This window comes from Volvox carteri, assembly GCF_000143455.1.
Source record: "Volvox carteri f. nagariensis unplaced genomic scaffold VOLCAscaffold_10, whole genome shotgun sequence".
Taxonomy (NCBI): Eukaryota; Viridiplantae; Chlorophyta; class Chlorophyceae; order Chlamydomonadales; family Volvocaceae; genus Volvox; species Volvox carteri.
Genome location: NW_003307553.1, coordinates 1,312,535 through 1,329,136, shown reverse-complemented (window position 1 = coordinate 1,329,136; position 16,602 = coordinate 1,312,535). Strand labels below are relative to the sequence as shown.

At 55.7% G+C, this 16,602-nt stretch overlaps 3 protein-coding genes across 3 annotated transcripts in view; 1 reads left to right on the top strand and 2 right to left on the bottom strand.

Moving 5' to 3' along the window:
• Positions 1-3,743: 3,743 nt before the first annotated feature.
• On the bottom strand, positions 3,744-7,183 carry trx5 (thioredoxin). Its single transcript, XM_002948430.1, has 5 exons — positions 7,092-7,183; positions 6,679-6,910; positions 6,431-6,522; positions 5,716-5,825; positions 3,744-5,455 (listed from the first exon to the last, which is right to left on the bottom strand). Exons 1-5 carry the CDS (start codon positions 7,141-7,143, stop codon positions 5,417-5,419), a joined length of 525 nt encoding a protein of 174 aa, XP_002948476.1. The 5' UTR covers positions 7,144-7,183; the 3' UTR covers positions 3,744-5,416.
• A 599-nt stretch (positions 7,184-7,782) lies between these two features.
• Positions 7,783-9,331, bottom strand: VOLCADRAFT_73821 (uncharacterized protein). The gene is made up of 5 exons (XM_002948429.1): positions 9,184-9,331; positions 8,990-9,072; positions 8,413-8,744; positions 8,078-8,290; positions 7,783-7,985 (listed from the first exon to the last, which is right to left on the bottom strand). Exons 1-5 carry the CDS (start codon positions 9,297-9,299, stop codon positions 7,956-7,958), a joined length of 774 nt encoding a protein of 257 aa, XP_002948475.1. The 5' UTR covers positions 9,300-9,331; the 3' UTR covers positions 7,783-7,955.
• Positions 9,332-12,914: 3,583 nt separating this feature from the next.
• VOLCADRAFT_88869 (uncharacterized protein) overlaps positions 12,915-16,602 on the top strand; it is a gene marked incomplete at both ends in the record, with an annotated part of 5,671 nt that continues 1,983 nt past the window's right edge. The window contains 7 exons of the mRNA XM_002948560.1: positions 12,915-12,962; positions 13,766-14,041; positions 14,308-14,499; positions 15,093-15,146; positions 15,354-15,410; positions 15,737-15,958; positions 16,181-16,312. Of these exons, the coding sequence (XP_002948606.1) occupies positions 12,915-12,962; positions 13,766-14,041; positions 14,308-14,499; positions 15,093-15,146; positions 15,354-15,410; positions 15,737-15,958; positions 16,181-16,312 (981 nt within the window). The remainder of the gene's footprint in view (positions 12,963-13,765; positions 14,042-14,307; positions 14,500-15,092; positions 15,147-15,353; positions 15,411-15,736; positions 15,959-16,180; positions 16,313-16,602) is intronic.

Genomic DNA, 16,602 nt, shown 5'->3' with positions numbered 1-16,602 from the left:
TCATGCAGGAACTGCAAACGGTGGGCGACCTAGTGCGGGTCTGGGACCTAGTGGTGCATACTCGAGTGGCCTCCCTCCCCAGGTCGACCTGGCCCGAATGGGTCAGGACACACCTCGACCCATCAACCCCAGCACCCACGCGGGACAGGTCAGCGACCCTGGCAGCCCTTAAGACGCTACATGGCGCTATCAACCCGGCCTGGCTCGAAGCTGCAAGAGCAGTGGAAACCCAACAGCAACAGCAACCCCAGCCGCAGGCACAGCTGCAGCCACAGCCGCAGTCACAGCCACAGCCGCAGCCACAGCCGCAGCCACAGCCGCAGCCACAGCCGCAGCCACAGCCGCAGCTACAGCCGCAGCCTCAGCCGCAGCCACAGCCGCAGCCACAGGTACAGCCACAACAGCTGCAAACACAACCACAGCTACAGACACAGCATCAGCCGCAGCCGCAACAGCAGCAACAGCCGCAGCAACAGCTACAGACGCAGCCGCATGAGCAGCAACCCCAACAGCAGCAGCCAGAGATGCCAACGGCGGGGGACATGACGGCTCCAAGCACCCCCAACAGCACTCAGGCGTTGGCTATGATCCTAAAGCGGGTCGGATGGCAGATACCGGGCGGCACAACAACCGTCCCACTCACACGCCTGACGGTCCGCCTAGCGACACAGCTGCAATGCGGGGCCACCGAGGAGAAACGGGGACGCTTGATGGCAGCATTTGTGCAAGAAGCGTTGGACCCGCAGGAAACGGCACCTTCCTCCTCAGCGGAAACAAGCCGCTTCAGGGCGACGCAAGCCCGCTTGTGGTCGGGGGTGCGGTGGGAGAACGAGAACAAAGAAACGCTGTGGCGGCTCGCCGTGGACGGCATCCCCCTGCCCGGCAACACGCACCTGGCCCGCATGGTGCCTGAGCGCTGTGGGTGTGGAGGGTTCGGCAACGCCAGCAACCAGCACTGCTCCCCACGCATGCACCACTTCTGGGAGTGCCCTGTCGCACAAGCTGTCCGGGAGCAAATTGACCGACACATACAGCCCTCCCAGGAGGCAGCGACAGGCGGCATCACCCGGAAGCAGCTGTGGTTGGTCCAAGCCCCGACCGGCTGCGAGCAGGCCCCCTGGGATGTGATCGCCCTGGCGGCCCTGTCTGCTATGGAGGTAGGCAGGTGCTGCCTGCGAGCAGCCGGAAGACGACTGGAAAGGGCGGCTAACCCCGCGACAGAACAGCCAGAGCAAGCGCAACAGATCCAGGCGCAAGGGCCCCAACAGCGGCGGATAACGGACTTCTTCCACCTGGCCAACGGAGTGAGACCGCACGAGGGGCCGCCGCTGAACGCGCCGGTACTCGAGGATCAAACGCAGGGGCCCATCGCGGGACCGGGGACGGCAACAGCAGCAGCAACAGCAGCAGCAACAGCAACAGCAGCAGCAACCCCCCTGGAATACGCCCGCGCTCGGGCAGTAGTGGACTTCTGGGCGCGCTTGCGCTCTTTCACCGCGCTCAATGTCCCAAGGCGGGGCTGGGACGGAGTGGGACCCCACCACCCGATCCTGTCAATCGTCGGGGGAGCACTGCGCTGCGCGGAGGCGGTGGACATCACGACCTAATGGTCAAGCGGACGCGGCGGGAGCTGGAGTTTAGGGGATAAGGGGATAGGGTGTCGAGGCGCGGAAGGGGGATTTGAGGTGGTGGGGGTGGCAGGGAGGTCGAGAGGGAGGTTGAGGGGAAAGGTTGCGAGGGGGGCGGGATCAGGGATGGGGCTTGGGGGGGTGCCGCGCAAGGGGACATGGGGGAGGGAGGGTTTATTTGCCTGGGGGAGCCGTACCGGCGGAGGGAGGGGAGACCGGGGAAAGGGCGGGGAGAGCCGGGGGGGGAGGGAAAGAGGCAGAGAGAGCACCAAGAGGATGTAGGGTTGAGGGGTGGTGAGTGGAAACAGGTGGCCGTAGCGAGGGCGCGGATGAGGGGGAGGTGGGCACCCAGAAGGAGGGGCCGTACTCGAAGGTGCGCGCGTGGTGCAGGACTAGGTTCTTCAGGGTACGAGACCGGGTTTTTCGTGTTGCGGCGTCTAGGTGAGATAGGATCTTGGGAACCAGCCGTCTTGGTAGAGCGGTATTGGGGGGGCGCCGAGCTGGCTACCCTCCCCCCCTGTGGTTTTTCGGAGGCTTGATCGCCCTGCGTGGCCGCAGGGTCTTCCCGTTTGAGTACTTTTCAAGTTAGACCCAGTGCTGTGGAAGGGCGCGGACTTGTGCGGTGTTATCCCCCCGACGGGGGCTATCTCCCCTGGACTAGCCCAGGGAGGGAGAGGCGGAGGGTAGTAGTCTCAGGAGGCTGTTTTGGCGTCTTGTGGTGTGAGCTCTTTGCGCTCTTTTTATTGCGTGAGGATTTTTGAGCTTGGTGACCTCCCCAGCCCGGGATGACTCGTCGGGCTCCCGGTCGCCCAGGTCCTGGTTGCGAGCTCTCTGAGATGCTCGGTTCGTTCGGTCGGCAGGAAGGGGCCCCCAGTTGCGACTTCGTTTATGTTAGGAGACCAACGGGCATAGATCCCGTCTAGTTGGAGCGCCAAACAAGCGCTGTTGCGTGCCGGCCGTCGTTTCCCGTGCGGCCTGACCCGGGGGCGGAGTGCATGAGACTAACCAGCCGTATGCACCCGCCCCCCGCGCTGTGCTTCGGCCCTGGGCCCCCGGCTTTTCAGCCCACAGTGTAATCAACGTCATACATACATACATACATGCACAGACACACCCATGCAAACCAAAACTCCGTTATATCTTACCGGTAATCGTGACGCGTTCGATCCAGGATGCCGTATCGCCACCTGCCAAATGTACGGCAATGAGAAAATGCTTCATGCATTACGGCAGCAACAACAATCAAAAGGCCAAACCCGCATTGCGAAACCGCTTGTTTGAGTACGTCGCTGCGAGCTGTCGTCTACATGTTACGGTGTGACATCACTCAAATACATGACGATCGCACAAGTGGACGACAATAAAGCACATTTGGCATGAGCACCTGGCTTTGGCCCGATCTTAACTGTTGTAGTGGCGAGATGTACGAGCATGCCGTACCTGACGTACGCGGGCATGCCTCCATAGTCAGGCCAGTAATTCGTAAGCACCAGCAGCAGCCTGCGCATATGCTGTTAGCCGTTAAACTTTGGATGAGCCGCAATTTAAAGCGTCGCAAATGGGATGGATGGCTGCCAGGGGAGGGAGAAGGAGGACTACAGCATTTCTCAGTGCCGCCACAGCATAATATTGTTTTTCTCAATCATGCATGTCTAGTCATATTCTTTGCCATACATGCTGGTGCCAAAAGTACTTTTAGACCAATCGCGAGAAACGGGGACACAACGGGGATGCAGCTGGCGGGAGAGCGCTGACGTCGCATGAGGCGTAATCCACCCCTCTTCTCTCTCGCTCCCTCTTTTCACGTTAGCTGATCGTTTGTCATGTTGTGGCATTTCTTGTCTTCACACGAACACTTTGCGGACACCTCCACGGAAGTCATCTGCTGTGGGGGTGGGGCCATTTGTGTTTGTGTGTTTGTGTGTCCATGTCGCGCGAGGATCAGGTCGTTTTGCATTGTGCAGCGATGCAGCTCTTATCTGAATATCTTTATTTGGTTACATTACTGTTATAATGCGCTATTGTCGTTGTCGCCGCATTCCTTTGAAACTCTGCCCCAAACACAAGCGGGATGGATGGGCGCCCATAAGTATCTGAGGCTGGAAAGGTGCCATGCAAATAGAAATGTTACAAGGGCCAGAGTCTGGGCAGCAAGGGGGAGTGGTAATCACCTCATTAGCATTTAGCATTTGAGACAGAGGAGGTTTTGCTGTTCCAGCTCCACGCCTAGCTTGCCGCCGCACGCAGACTGGAAGACCTGGCAAGGGCTTATGTACTGGCGCTATAGCGACGGCTCGCTTGCCCGCATTTTCCGAATGCGACGATGGCTCCCAAGAGCTGCATCACTGTATCATTCGTCACGCGGTACGACACATATCACCGCATCACCATCTCTCACACCTTTAACCAGCCAAAGAATGGCGGGGTACGGAAAAGCCCCCTCACAACAGGAGGAGGGGGGACTCTTTAACGCAAAAAGATCAGCCATCAAGCTAGAACGCAATTCCACAACATATGGAAGGCCTTTTGCGACACCTAACATTTTGGGAAAGCGCTCCGGGCACTTCCCCGCTTGATGGACTCCTCCGGGGGTCAAGCGGCCGACAGACAACGGCCACAAGTAATGGCGTGCGGTGCAGTGTGGTGACGGTGCGCATATCCCCCTCCATCACTTTCTCTCTTCCTCTTCTTCCCGCCTCAAAACCGATCAACACCCGCTCCCTCGAAACAGCAGCACACGCATGTATGCGTGTATGTAAATCCACGCATGGGGGGTTTGTCCGCGAAGCTATCGACAACGTCACCTGCAACGCTGGTCCCTAGAACAACATCCCTAGAACATCATCCATGCACGCCGCATTCAGGAAGAAAACATTTCCCTCTTTCGCAACCATAAAACACACACACACAGAGCAACAGCAGCAACAGCACCCACAAAGAAGTGCGGGAACAGCAACAGCAGCAACGGCAGCGGCAGGCGAGCTGCAATGCGGAGCTGAACTCGCACACCAGCTGAATTCGCAACACCAGACATGCCGATGACAATGATGCAGTACGCGATTCAAACACGCAATAAAAAACCCCGCGAGTGACGCCACTGTAGAGGTGACCAAACGCAACATGCTGATAACACACACACTGACGAGGGCATGTCCTGCTCAGGCAACATCCCGTCACGGCAAGCACGGCACGGATAGATCCGCCCTCCTCAACACCCTTTCAAGGACGTGACATCACATATCGTACATACATAAAATAGACACGCATTCGCTCCGAACCACTACGTTCGGTACCTCTTAGATGTCGCAGACTAGCTTTGTGTCGCTATTAAATGTACAAAAGACTGAGATGCCAAGCAAAGACAGATGCCGTACATGTCCTTATCACTCCTACAGGATTAAAACAGGCTTACCTACAACGTCCGTGAAACAGAAAGCGATCCGGCAACCAACCGCCGTACAAAGGGTCAGTCGGCTGTGGTCGCCCCTTGAACCATACTCCTCCGCTGGGACATCTACCGCCGGGTGCTTGACAGCATTACTATATACATGCCGTCGTCGTCCGATGATTAAGCTAGGTTGATTATCAAAAAGGCCCCAGGGACATGGGAGCTCAACCACGATCATGACAAAATCAAACCATCTCCACACAATGGCGCTGCCACTTGCGGCTCTTGTGTGTCTCGCTTTTCAGGCATCAGGCGTTTCTGATCCCCATAATTGACAAAATCCCGGTGATATACTTTAATACACATTTCACTCTTCTTCTTCTTCTTCTCCTGATACCCCCTACAAATGCTTATTGATGAGGTCCGCCAGGCTCTTGACCTGCAACAGCAACGCCGAGTAACAGGGGGTAAGGAGCGCGTTAGGGTATAATAAATACTACCCTAGCTGCTATTCCCGCTGGGCACTCGCACCTCCGCTACCGACAAGTCGCTACCGACAAACCCGAATACCCGGCAAGAATGCACAAATGTCATAACCATCCAGGTTATCCAGGAGGTACCCAGGGCTCCAAAAAGACAGTCTGCAGCGCGCGGGGGGGGATGTGAGATACCACACCTCCACACCTGCTTCACGCTCACCTTAGCACCGGTCATCGTATCTACTATTTTTGAGTTCTTGTACAAGTGGAAGGTCGGCAGGGCCTTGATCCCCAATGACATGGCCAGCTTCTTCGACTCGTTCGTGGCGCCTGAAGGGGGGACCAGCACGCCACAAGCAGAGTGGGTTCGTCATATCCCCGGGGGGGGACTTCCGGCTGATGTTCTTGGGAGGAGGTAGTAGTTGGAGGGAAGGTGAGGTGGACGGTGGTTATGTCGCATGAGACACACTTCAACACACACGCACTGCAACACACACACACACACATATGAGGTAGAGGCATAGGGTCGAACGCCCTCGGTCGAGCAGTACTGGTAGGGGGCTGTGGGGCCCCCTCCCGCCCCTCTCCCCCCGCCGTTAGGGGGAGAGTGTTGCGGCGGGCGTTTCCATTGGGGTAACGGTTAGGTGCAGCTGGCCAGCTGGCCCTGATCGATCTGTAACAGACACACATACACATATACACTGACATGAGGATCAGGCGGGTATTTCCCCTCACGCACTTCTAAGCAAACCCCACCCCTTGTGCGTTACACAGGAATGTATGTATGTATGTGTGTGTGTGTCCGTCTTACGATCTTTTCCGGAACGTTCTATGTCGGCGCCTTTATGGATCACGAAGAGGTGCTGAAGGGTTTCTGCTGTTAACAATTCATCCTGCCCCCAAGACCCTGGCTACTACTGTCAGATTGCACTTACCGCAATCAAGCTTGGCAAACACCAGCTTAGAGGGGTCGCTTTCCGCTGCCATTCGCTCCAGCTCGGGCGCTATCATCTTGCATGGACCGCACCTGCAACGGACCATGAGCGCGCGCAAGCCTGAGTTTGTCATTGAGGCACAGAAACGCACACAACACAACGCACGAAAAGCTGATATCAGGCAAGCAACTTGCCAGAGCATAAAATAGCAACAATATAGCTTTTGCACCGAAGTGACAGTCACCTACCATACTGCGTAGAAGTCCATGGTGACGAGCTTGTCGGAATGCTCTGCTAGGAAGTCATGGTACTGCTCCGCAGTGATTGTGTGGACGATTTTCGGGGGTGCAACAACAGCATCTGCTGTCACTGGCATCGATGCAAGAGTAGCCTTCTCCGTCCGAGCAACGCGCCGGGCCGACATTACCTTGCGCGGCAAGGCAACGGCCATGATCGGCACGCAAGCGCGCTCCGTGTGACCTGCAGAACATTATTCAAATGTGTTCAGCATAAAGGACGCCACAATCACAGTCGCGAGTTCTAATACAGGTGGAAAAGCGACTGATACCGAAGTTCTAGGAGCCCTACTCCAAGGGAGCTTTTCCCAGATGGTTCTGAGCAACCGCACCCGCAACCACACATTGTAGACACCTCAACGTACCAGTACGGAGGCCAGAGGCCGCACGCGTCGACGTCGACAACATGGCACTCATGTCGGCAAATTGCGACAACTCAGTTAAGTATTACACTGGTATTAAAGCAGTGCTCGTGGACGTGAAAAGCTTTGACCCGTCGAACACGTCGATGCCTTTTTGCCGTATAAAGTAGAGCGCCGGGCATGACATGGCATCCGTAGTACATGTTTCGGAGCAGCAATGATCATAGCGCCCAGCGTTTGAATGATCGCGTAGATTGTTGCCCTGTGTGATGCTATGTTGCAGTGCGAAATGATGATTTACGAAGCGATAATACATTTCACAGGCGTTATAACATTTATACTGCTACACCTGTACCTTAAGCAAATGTACTTAAACAAATGTACTTGTTTTCGAAGATATCCATATATATGGATATCTGTATTATCATTCACACCCTCACGTTCACATCTGAGTTTGCTTGCTAACTTCTCGGTCGCTTTTAGGCTATTATCATGACATTACCGATTTATCTAAATGCTGGGCGTAAGTCATCTCAGCCGAGTAGGAAGCAGTCTCTTTGACCTTACTTAGGGTTGCTCGAGCCCGCATACATTGTTTTCGTGTTTAGCTTCCTGCTTTCAGTGCATATTTCTCGGCTGCTCTACATTATCACAGTCCATCTGCCTAATAATGCCGAAAATTGTCCAAGCAAATGAACAGATAGATAAGATACATCGGATCACATCAGATTTATGTTACAAACCCAAGATGTGGGTATCACTCTACGCTCAGACAGCCACTAAATATCCCTTCCGCGCGTGAACGTTCTTGATAATGCCACTCTTGCAGAGCTCCAATGGCTCCAACACAATGACTCCACCAGGAATTTACGCCGATGGGGTGAACTTGGTGGCGTACTGCAAGGGAAAAGAGATACGTTATGCGTCAGGGAAATTTTCTTGGAAAAGCTACAAAATTGTCGGAAACCACTTCACCCTTGCCAACCTACCGCGAAGGCGTTGTTCACGCCGGGGTTGGCCAGGTGGTCAGACAGGTTCTGGAGAGGGCCCTTGCCGGTCACGATAGCCTGGACGAAGAAGCCAAACATCGAGAACATAGCCAGGCGGCCGTTCTTGATCTCCTTAACCTTAAGCTCAGCGAAGGTGTCCGGGTCGTCAGCCAGGCCGAGGGGGTCGAAGGAGCCGCCGGGGTACAGCTTGTCCTGTGGGAAAAGTGGCACATCGCCCTCTTCAATTTCCAATCGCAGAGCAGAAGAGGCACGTCAAACACCACGTCACAAAAGTCACATAAACCCGCTAACGGTTTGCTTCATTCATTTCTTACCAGGCCCTCGCCCAAGGGGCCGCCGTTGACGCGGTAGCCCTCAATAGCGCCCATCAGGATGACCTGGGTGCCCAGGATGGCCAGGATGGACTGAGCGTGCACCAGCGATGGGTTGCCCAGGTAGTCCAGGCCGCCCTCCTGGAAGATCTGAGCACCAGCCTTGAACCACACAGACTCGCCGAAAGGCACACCGTAAGAGCCCAGGAGCTCAGGGAAGATGCAGCCCAGAGCGCCAAGCATGGCCCAACGAGCGTGGATCAGCTCCAGCTCGCGGTAGCGCTTGAAGGTCTCGGGGTCGGCCGACAGACCAGCAGTGTCCCAGCCATAGTCACCTGCAAGGATAAAATGTAAGAAATTATAGGTGTCCGAAGGAACAAGCATTTGCATGTAGACTCGAAAACAGGTTGACAACGGCCAGATAGCAAATCTTTGAAAGCAGCAAGCAAAAACAAAGACTTAGACCTCACATCCAAGCATGACGTCTTTACTATTGAAGGGTATGAAGATCGCGATCATCCCATGCGCGTCCTCGCTCACGGAAACAAGATGCCAAGCAGATGTCGGGAAGTTAACTTACCGGGGAACTCGCCGGTCAGGTAGCTCGGGGGCTCGCCAGTGAAAGCGCCCAGGAACAGCGGGCGGTCCGGACCATACCAGAAGCTGTAGAACGGGTGCCGATAAGTCATAGGTCAGCATCGACTTGACCAGGGCAGTAAGAAGCAAGTCCGACAGCGCGTAACTGCAAACAATATCTTATGTTGCCTGTCACACCTGTCCGGGGTAGACGACTTGGCAGCCGGCTTCACAGTGCGGCGCGCCTCGACCTTGACGGTCGTGCGGCGCGACACAGCGGCCTTAGCAGCAGACTTAGCGAGGGTGAAGGCCATTTTATCACTAGTGGGTTCTCACAAGCTGGAAGTGGGAACTGATGATGAAGGTAATTCCGGGCGTTAATATGGAAGAGGCAAAGCGATGCCGTACGAGATGGAGATTTCGGCTCTGGAGCCGGGGCCTAAAGTTGGTGTGGTCCATCTACGAGCTACGACATTAAATTTTTATACTCCTTGGCTGAAATAATGTGTGTTGATAGTGTATATTGAAACGGGTATTGAGTGTCCTCTGCTGCTTGCATTAGGAGGAATGATCTTTCCCGGAATGGTATCTTCGGACCATCGAAGTTGGATGCCTTAATAACCTCAGATATTGTTGAAAAGGATGCCGGATGTTTACGATTTCCATCGTTAACCTGCAATTTCTATTCTCTCGGTCGGCATCTCTGGGCATTTGCAGTGACTGCGCTTGACGGCCACCGAATTGCTACGAAACTCTCTTTCGTGTGCTTTTGTGTGCTTTGATGATGCTTCGTAAATAGGAGCTTACGAATGATAAGGCTGATGCAATCCCTTGGCAAATTGCGGATGTGACGTTACTGCTGGCTTAATCATCTTGATAATGAGTTTTCAAGCCCTCGCGTATATATTTGAATCTGGCAATGCTAGCAGCATACAGGGCAAGCGCCTTCATGTGGCCTTCTGACGATTGCTCACACAGCGCAGACATAATGATAAACTGAACTAGCTTGCAAAAGATCCCCTCCTCTTCCAGCATCTTAGAGGATCATCCCTCGTCAGGATACAATTTACTCCTGGTGCTTCCTGACGCGCCCGGCCCCTGCATGCTGCAGTTACACGTCTCAAATTTGAACAGTTACCTGTAACGTGATCTCGCAAAATTTGTCATATGGATTGGATAGGTATAGCCAAGGAGCCTGCTGCATGGGCTAACCTTTAGAAACGCATGCTTTCCTCGTCTCGAGATGGACACGCAGCGTGCCGTACCACCATAGTACTGCTTTTAACTTGCTCCACCAACTGACAGTAATGGGATGGATTGTGAAGTTTGGGCTGCCATTGTTTGATCTTTATAATGCCTGCCCTGCCGTTGCAGGAGCTGTCGCGCAATACCTACGATCCTCGACACGCACATACTGAAGAGCTGCCTTTGCTCGTCCACTTTGATGAAAAGGATGTGTACTATTATGGCGTTTAAGCGTAAGAGCGTATCGCACTTGCATTTTTTGGGGCAGCAGCTGAGCCAATAGTTTATGGCATCCACTGGCATTCGCAAGGAATGCGGGGAGCGGGGAGCACGTGAATTTACTTGTGGGCACCCTGCACCGCCGATCATACAATCCTCCACGCCGCCGGAGAAGCCGCAGGGCAACCCACACAAAACCACAAGAGCGTCCCATGGCTCATCGTCATGCGCATGTCACAGGCCCGGCGTCGTCCTCATCACCTCTATCGGGCCGTCGGCGTCCCCCAGGCCATGCCGCTGCACCCACCCACACATCCCTCCTTCCCCGGCCGCTGCCAGCCCTTCCGCCTGCCTGCCTGGCCCCTCGGGTCGAAAAGCCTACCCCACAGGCTGAGGCTACCCGACATGCTAGATCGTCCATCCCTAACCCTGCCTGCCTGCCAGGCCCACAATGACACCCCCTACAATTTCGTTTTGCCGCCAGCACACACCGCTTCGAACGCAACCGCAACAACCCATAGATCGGACCCACATCGGACCCACATCGTAGATACAGCCTAACAGCAGGTTCGTCCCGCAGAGAACTTGACACTGTCACCTCAAATGGCAAGTAACACTTACTGAAGCGGACAGAAGAGCAGTGGGGGCGGAGCCTAACAGGCGCTGGCAGGAGGGCCCCACTAACAGCTCTCACTCCCGTTCTCATGTTGTCAGGTTGGCCAAATGACCCAGGGGTCACACTGCGGGTCCCTGTATGTCCCAATGGGGATAAGCCCCCTATACAACACCTACTAGGCCGAGACGGCGGAGCAGCGTATTCCCCCAGGTCCTCATTTTGCCACTCGCAAGCACACACGAGCTCACACACATACAGGCCGTGTGTCCAGGTCATACTTGTATTGGCTCAATGATGCGTCCCATGTGTGTGTGTGTGTGTGTGCGTGGTTGTTACAGTGGGCTCCAGACTCCCGAAAAGTAGAGCCATCGGGCCAGCTGGCCGTGCACTGCAGTAGAGTCCCATGTACTCCGTTATATATCCGCGGAAGGAAGGGTCCTGCGGCAACGCTTTTATTTAGTGGGCAGTACTCTTACAGACCCGCAGATTCCTAAGCCCGAAGCTCCCTGTCCTCAGTAACGCCTAGGAGGTGGTTACAAAATGCGATTTGTTACAGCGGACCCCGAACGGGTCGAGTGCAGCGCCCCTAGGCCCCTAGGAACGCCTCCCGCGCAACACTGTGGGCCTTACTCAAAAAGAACTCGGCCAGGCCGTACTAACTTCACTGGACACAAAACCTCAGTTAGTACGCTCATACAATTTGCACGATACTATGGAGGACAGGAAGAGCGATCCAGGGAAGGAGAGCCTCCCTTAAGCCCTCATTTCCCCCGCGCGGACAAGCTTGCGTTGACTGGACACGTGACAGAGGATCAAAGGATTGTGCCAACCGCTGGTGTTGGGAACGGGGAGCACGTCAGTGCACTAAGAGACGTGTGGCCAACCAAATGAGCCAAAGTTGCTGATCTGAGTTAGGTTAAGGCTACCACTATCCCATCACCAAGAGCACACGAGTCATGAGACGCAAATGCGATGGTGCCACACATCCACTTGCCTCGGCACCTGACTGAGAGGGTTTCAAACCAACATGGGATACTCATAAGCATAGATCAAGACCATAACAGCGTTTCATGGAAATGCTTTTGGTACAGGCTTCACAGGTTTCGTTTACGCGGCCAGACTCCGAGCCCGCGGCCCCCTGCACACACAAGCAGAGATGCATGTGCGCTCGGCCTGATTTGGATTAAGTTATATGTCAGAAAAGGATCGCTCGGCATACAATCAATCCGCTGTAGCGGAATGCAAAGTTGTAAATACGTTGGAAGACGTAGCAGACGTCGAACAGAGGAACCCTGGCTCCAGTTGCAGAAGACGATGGCCGTTATACTTCACAGGCAAGCTCAGGAAACACAGAGGTTCATCTGCGCCGTCTTAATACTACAAAGGCTTTGCCCATTCTGCGATACCGTACGGACGTGCGTCTTCGAAAGACACGCCAATGCCCTGTGATGCTGTTTTTTGTGTTCCCATTTAGAAGGGTAACCTAGCCTGCGACCTTCTTGCTAAGTCAAACCAACATAACGCGCAAAGCGCGCCGCAAGCTCGGGCTGATAGAACGTTTTATGGAAGGCCATGAGCTTTTCTCACAAAAAATTCACGACAGACAATAAGACACTGAGACACACTCATTAAGCTTCAAAAACTGCCTTATACGTTTTTTTGTGGAGGACATCCGCAATCCTAGCGTTCAGGTCACAAACGCAAAGGCCCAGCCGTATGACAAACTGAATGGATAGAAAAGATTGCTCTGCAAATACGTGGACATGCGTCGAACGCTGCTAATTGAGCGCTGGCGGTGCATTAGCCGCGCCCGACGCACATGGACCCTGCAGAGCCAACTGGACGTGGAATGGCAGCCATCTACTTCCGAGCGGAGGACTTAGCACGTCGCACTGTCGTGAGTTACCTGGAGGGGTCAACGGTATGCACGAAAACAGCCACACAGACCTGGCCCCTGGGGACCGCTGGCGCGAAAAACAGCACCTGCATACGCAATCCTGACCGCCTAGGAAATCCCCTCCTCCTGCACGCGCTCCTTCTCCTACTCCCCATCTCCAATGTGCAAAAAACGAGAAATTTAAGTTACAGTTAAGGCACAGTAGTGCTGCCCGGCCGCGGCCCGGATTAGGAGAAACCTGGTTGGGAGGGAAATCGACAGCGACCCAGATCACCAATCCCCTCCCCTCCCCCGGGATGCTTTCGGTTTGCACGATACACACACGGAGGCGGGGTGGGGATGTAAGATGGGGCAGGCAATAGGTCGTCGGATGCGGCACGTCGCTTGTCGTTGGAAATATTGCTGTGGGGAGAGGGGGGCTGGCAATGTGCTAATGATGGTGCGACGTTTAGGTAGTCTGTCGGTTTGTACGGGGCTTTGGGTGGTTGGCCCCTTAACCATGGCTACGTACAACCCCCTCTACCAGGGCCCCCCCCAAAACCACCACGACGTCAGGGGGCTTTAGTCTAGGGAGGGAGGGAGGGAGGGGACCCAAGCCGGGGGAACACATACACATACAGACAGACAAACACACCTAACGACAGACAGACATACAGAAACACAAACAGGACCTCGCACTTGTGGTCCTTGCGAAACCCCGTCATCACTAACATACATACTCACATACCTCCCTCCTCCGAGACACATATACCGACAAATATACCGACATGCATACCGACACACACACACACACTCGCACGCAGGAGTACCACCGGGTTCGTGAGGCGGAGCACCGCTCCAGGGATCGCTACGGCCGGAGGTTCCGCGCCTTCCCCTGGAGCGAGGCGGTGGCGGCCGTACTTAGCGATGAGGCGCTGGAGGACGAGGCGAGCGTGGTGGCGCTGATCAAGGAGCTCGGGAGGCAGGGCTGTTCCGAGGTGGCTCTGGCGGCTCTGGACCTGGCAGTGACCCGCGGGTCACCCGCCCCCTCTAAGGCCATGTTCGATGCGGTCCTCCTTGTGTGCGCTACGGAGCATCAGGTAGTCCCGCACTCGGATTACGTCAGGGGGTGGTCGGTGTGTGTGTGTGTGTGTTTTGTGGCGTATGGGGGTAGGTTAGGGGTGTTGAGTGGGAGAGGAACGAGGAGCGATGGGACAATCATGTCCGTCATTGTATGTATGTATGTATGCATCTCGCGCCATTCCTCCCTGTATTCACAACTTCCCACCAACCCCCCTTAACCTTTGGCCGGGGCCCCCCTCACCCCTTGGTTCCTCCTCTTTCCCCCCTCTTTCCCCCCTTAAAGGACCAGCGGTGTTTGGAACAGTACGGCAGAATGCGGTGTCTGGGTCTACATCCCGATCTGGGTACTGCCAACCTGGTCCTCACGGGTCTGTGCAGCCGGGGCAGGTTGGCAGCCGCCGTGGAGATGTTGGGGGAGATGCGGGCCCAACTGGGGATAAGGCCCAACAGCTATTCGGTGCTCATGGTGTTGCAGGTGTGCGTGTGTGTGGGGGGGGGGGAGGGAGGGAGGGGTTTTACGACGAACCAGGGTTTTTTGTACGACGGACCACAGACGATTGAAGAAAGTATCAGCGATAAGCGGATGCTCGGTGTGTGTGTGTTGGGGGGGGGAGGGAGGGAGGGGAGAAGAGACGGGCAGGGGAGGGTGTGGGTTTGTGTGTCTGTGTGTTTGTTTGTGTGTTGTATGAAGGGGGGAACGGGAGGGAGAGGGGCGGGGTTTCGTGCGACCGGCCCCTTCCCAGAGCAAAGGCCAGGGACGAAGGAGCGAAGCGAAGGTGAGGAGAAGCCCCCCTGCGTGTGTGTGTGTGCGTGTGCGAAGGAAGAAGCTCCCTACGACCAAATGATTTTACGCCTGAACACTTATTTATGTCCGAGCGTATCACAATCTAAAGATGTCGAGTGGAAATATATGTCGTACACATTTGCGTGTGCGTGATTTATCTCTGCAAGGTTTCCCCCTTTCTCCCTTCTTGCACCCCCCTGCTGAGTCCCCCCGCTCCCCCCCCCAGCACCTGCTTCCTCTGAGCACCCCCGCCCCCCCGGCCCCCCGCCTCAACTCGTTCCTAGGCCTGCAACCACAAGCGAAGGGGCGCCTACAGAGAGGCCATTGCCGCGGTGCAGGTGCGCGGGAGGGGGGGAGACGAACGAGTGAAGCTGCTGGACGGGGGGGAGGGGAGAGGGTGTGGGTTTGGATAAATTGACAGCACATCGCGGGGGCCCCCGCCCGGTGTAAAGGGGAGAGGGAGGGGAAGGTGTAGACGGGTTTTACTGGTAAACCGTGTTTCAGGCCATTATTTGCTTCCATCTGCCACATTACAAACCCATCAGGAGCTGGAGGCGGGTGGTCGTACGGCAAATGAGGAGGTCATTGAAGCGCTGTTGCAGGTACGACACGATGGGGGCGAAACAGGGGGAGATGGCGGAAGGGTGTGAGTTGCAACTGTGTACTGCAAAAACCCAAAGAATTCCCCCTTTTTATAATATTTTCCCTGTAATTCCATAATGATGATGATGATGCACCACTTCCGTACTCGCCGTACACGCCCCCGCCCGCGAAACCCCACACGAAACCCCCCTGCGCCACACACACACACACGTACACGCACTACCAGCCTTTTCCCGTATCGCGGCTCAGATTTTAACACACACAAACACAAACACACACACACACATACGCACGCACATACACACACACACACAACCCCTCGCAGGTTTGCGAGGCGGCCATGCAACGGTCCCCCTCCTTCGAGGCGGCCTTGGAGGTCTTCTCCGCGCTGTCGGAGGTGCACCTGTCGGACTGCACTCGAATGTACAACGGGCTGCTGGCGGCGGCGGGGCGGGCGGGGCGGTGGCGGGAGGCGCAGGCGCTGTACGCCAGGATGCAAGAGGACGACGTACCGCCCTCCCTGGAGACACATACGGCACTTATACAAGTACGACGGGAGTGTACGGCGGGGGAATTTTGCGAAACCTGTATAAAAAACAGCCCGACGGGTATTTTTGGGGGGGGGGAAGGGATTGTGTGTGTGGAGGGAAATGGGCGAGTACTTGCCACTCCACACACATTGCTTCTTGCATGTGATTTCCCCCACCCGACTCTCCCTTCCCGCTCCTCCCACTCCTCCCACCCTTCTCCACCCCTCCAACTCCCGCAGGCGTGTGTTGTGGGTCGCGCGTTGGACCACGCCCTGCACATTTTCGAGCACCTCGTGTCGGGCAGGTCGGCACACGAGGCCGTACCCGCCTCCATAGCGACGTACAACCACCTCATACACGCGTGCCACCAGGTGTGTGCTTGGGTGGGGGGGAAGGTGGGGGGAAGTGGGTTTGGGGGTAATGCTAGGGAGAAGAGGGCGAGGAGGAGGAGGAGGAGGAAGAAGAGGGGGAGGAGGAGGAGGACGGGAGAGACCGCGCTTGCGCATGTTCCTCCCCGTTCTACCCTGACCCCCCAATCACCCTCCAACACCCCCTAGTTGTTTTCCTTACCTTGCATATTCCCGCCCTTCACACATGCATATACACATACACACACGCATAACCCCCTCCCCCCGAACCCCCTCCCCCCACCCGCTCTCCT

What these genes read in the sequence shown, in the direction of transcription:
- trx5 (XM_002948430.1), bottom strand. Translation starts at nt 7,143, where the DNA reads ATGAGTGCCATGTTGTCGACGTCGACGCGTGCGGCCTCTGGCCTCCGT. An exon ending in GGCCTCTGGCCTCCGTACTG is followed by an intron (nt 6,911 to 7,091) that starts GTACGTTGAGGT and finishes AATGTTCTGCAG; the next exon opens with GTCACACGGAGCGCGCTTGC. An exon ending in GTTTGCCAAGCTTGATTGCG is followed by an intron (nt 5,826 to 6,430) that starts GTAAGTGCAATC and finishes TCCCCCCTTCAG; the next exon opens with GCGCCACGAACGAGTCGAAG.
- VOLCADRAFT_73821 (XM_002948429.1), bottom strand. Translation starts at nt 9,299, where the DNA reads ATGGCCTTCACCCTCGCTAAGTCTGCTGCTAAGGCCGCTGTGTCGCGC. An exon ending in AAGTCGTCTACCCCGGACAG is followed by an intron (nt 9,073 to 9,183) that starts GTGTGACAGGCA and finishes CCCGTTCTACAG; the next exon opens with CTTCTGGTATGGTCCGGACC. An exon ending in CCTGACCGGCGAGTTCCCCG is followed by an intron (nt 8,745 to 8,989) that starts GTAAGTTAACTT and finishes TTATCCTTGCAG; the next exon opens with GTGACTATGGCTGGGACACT.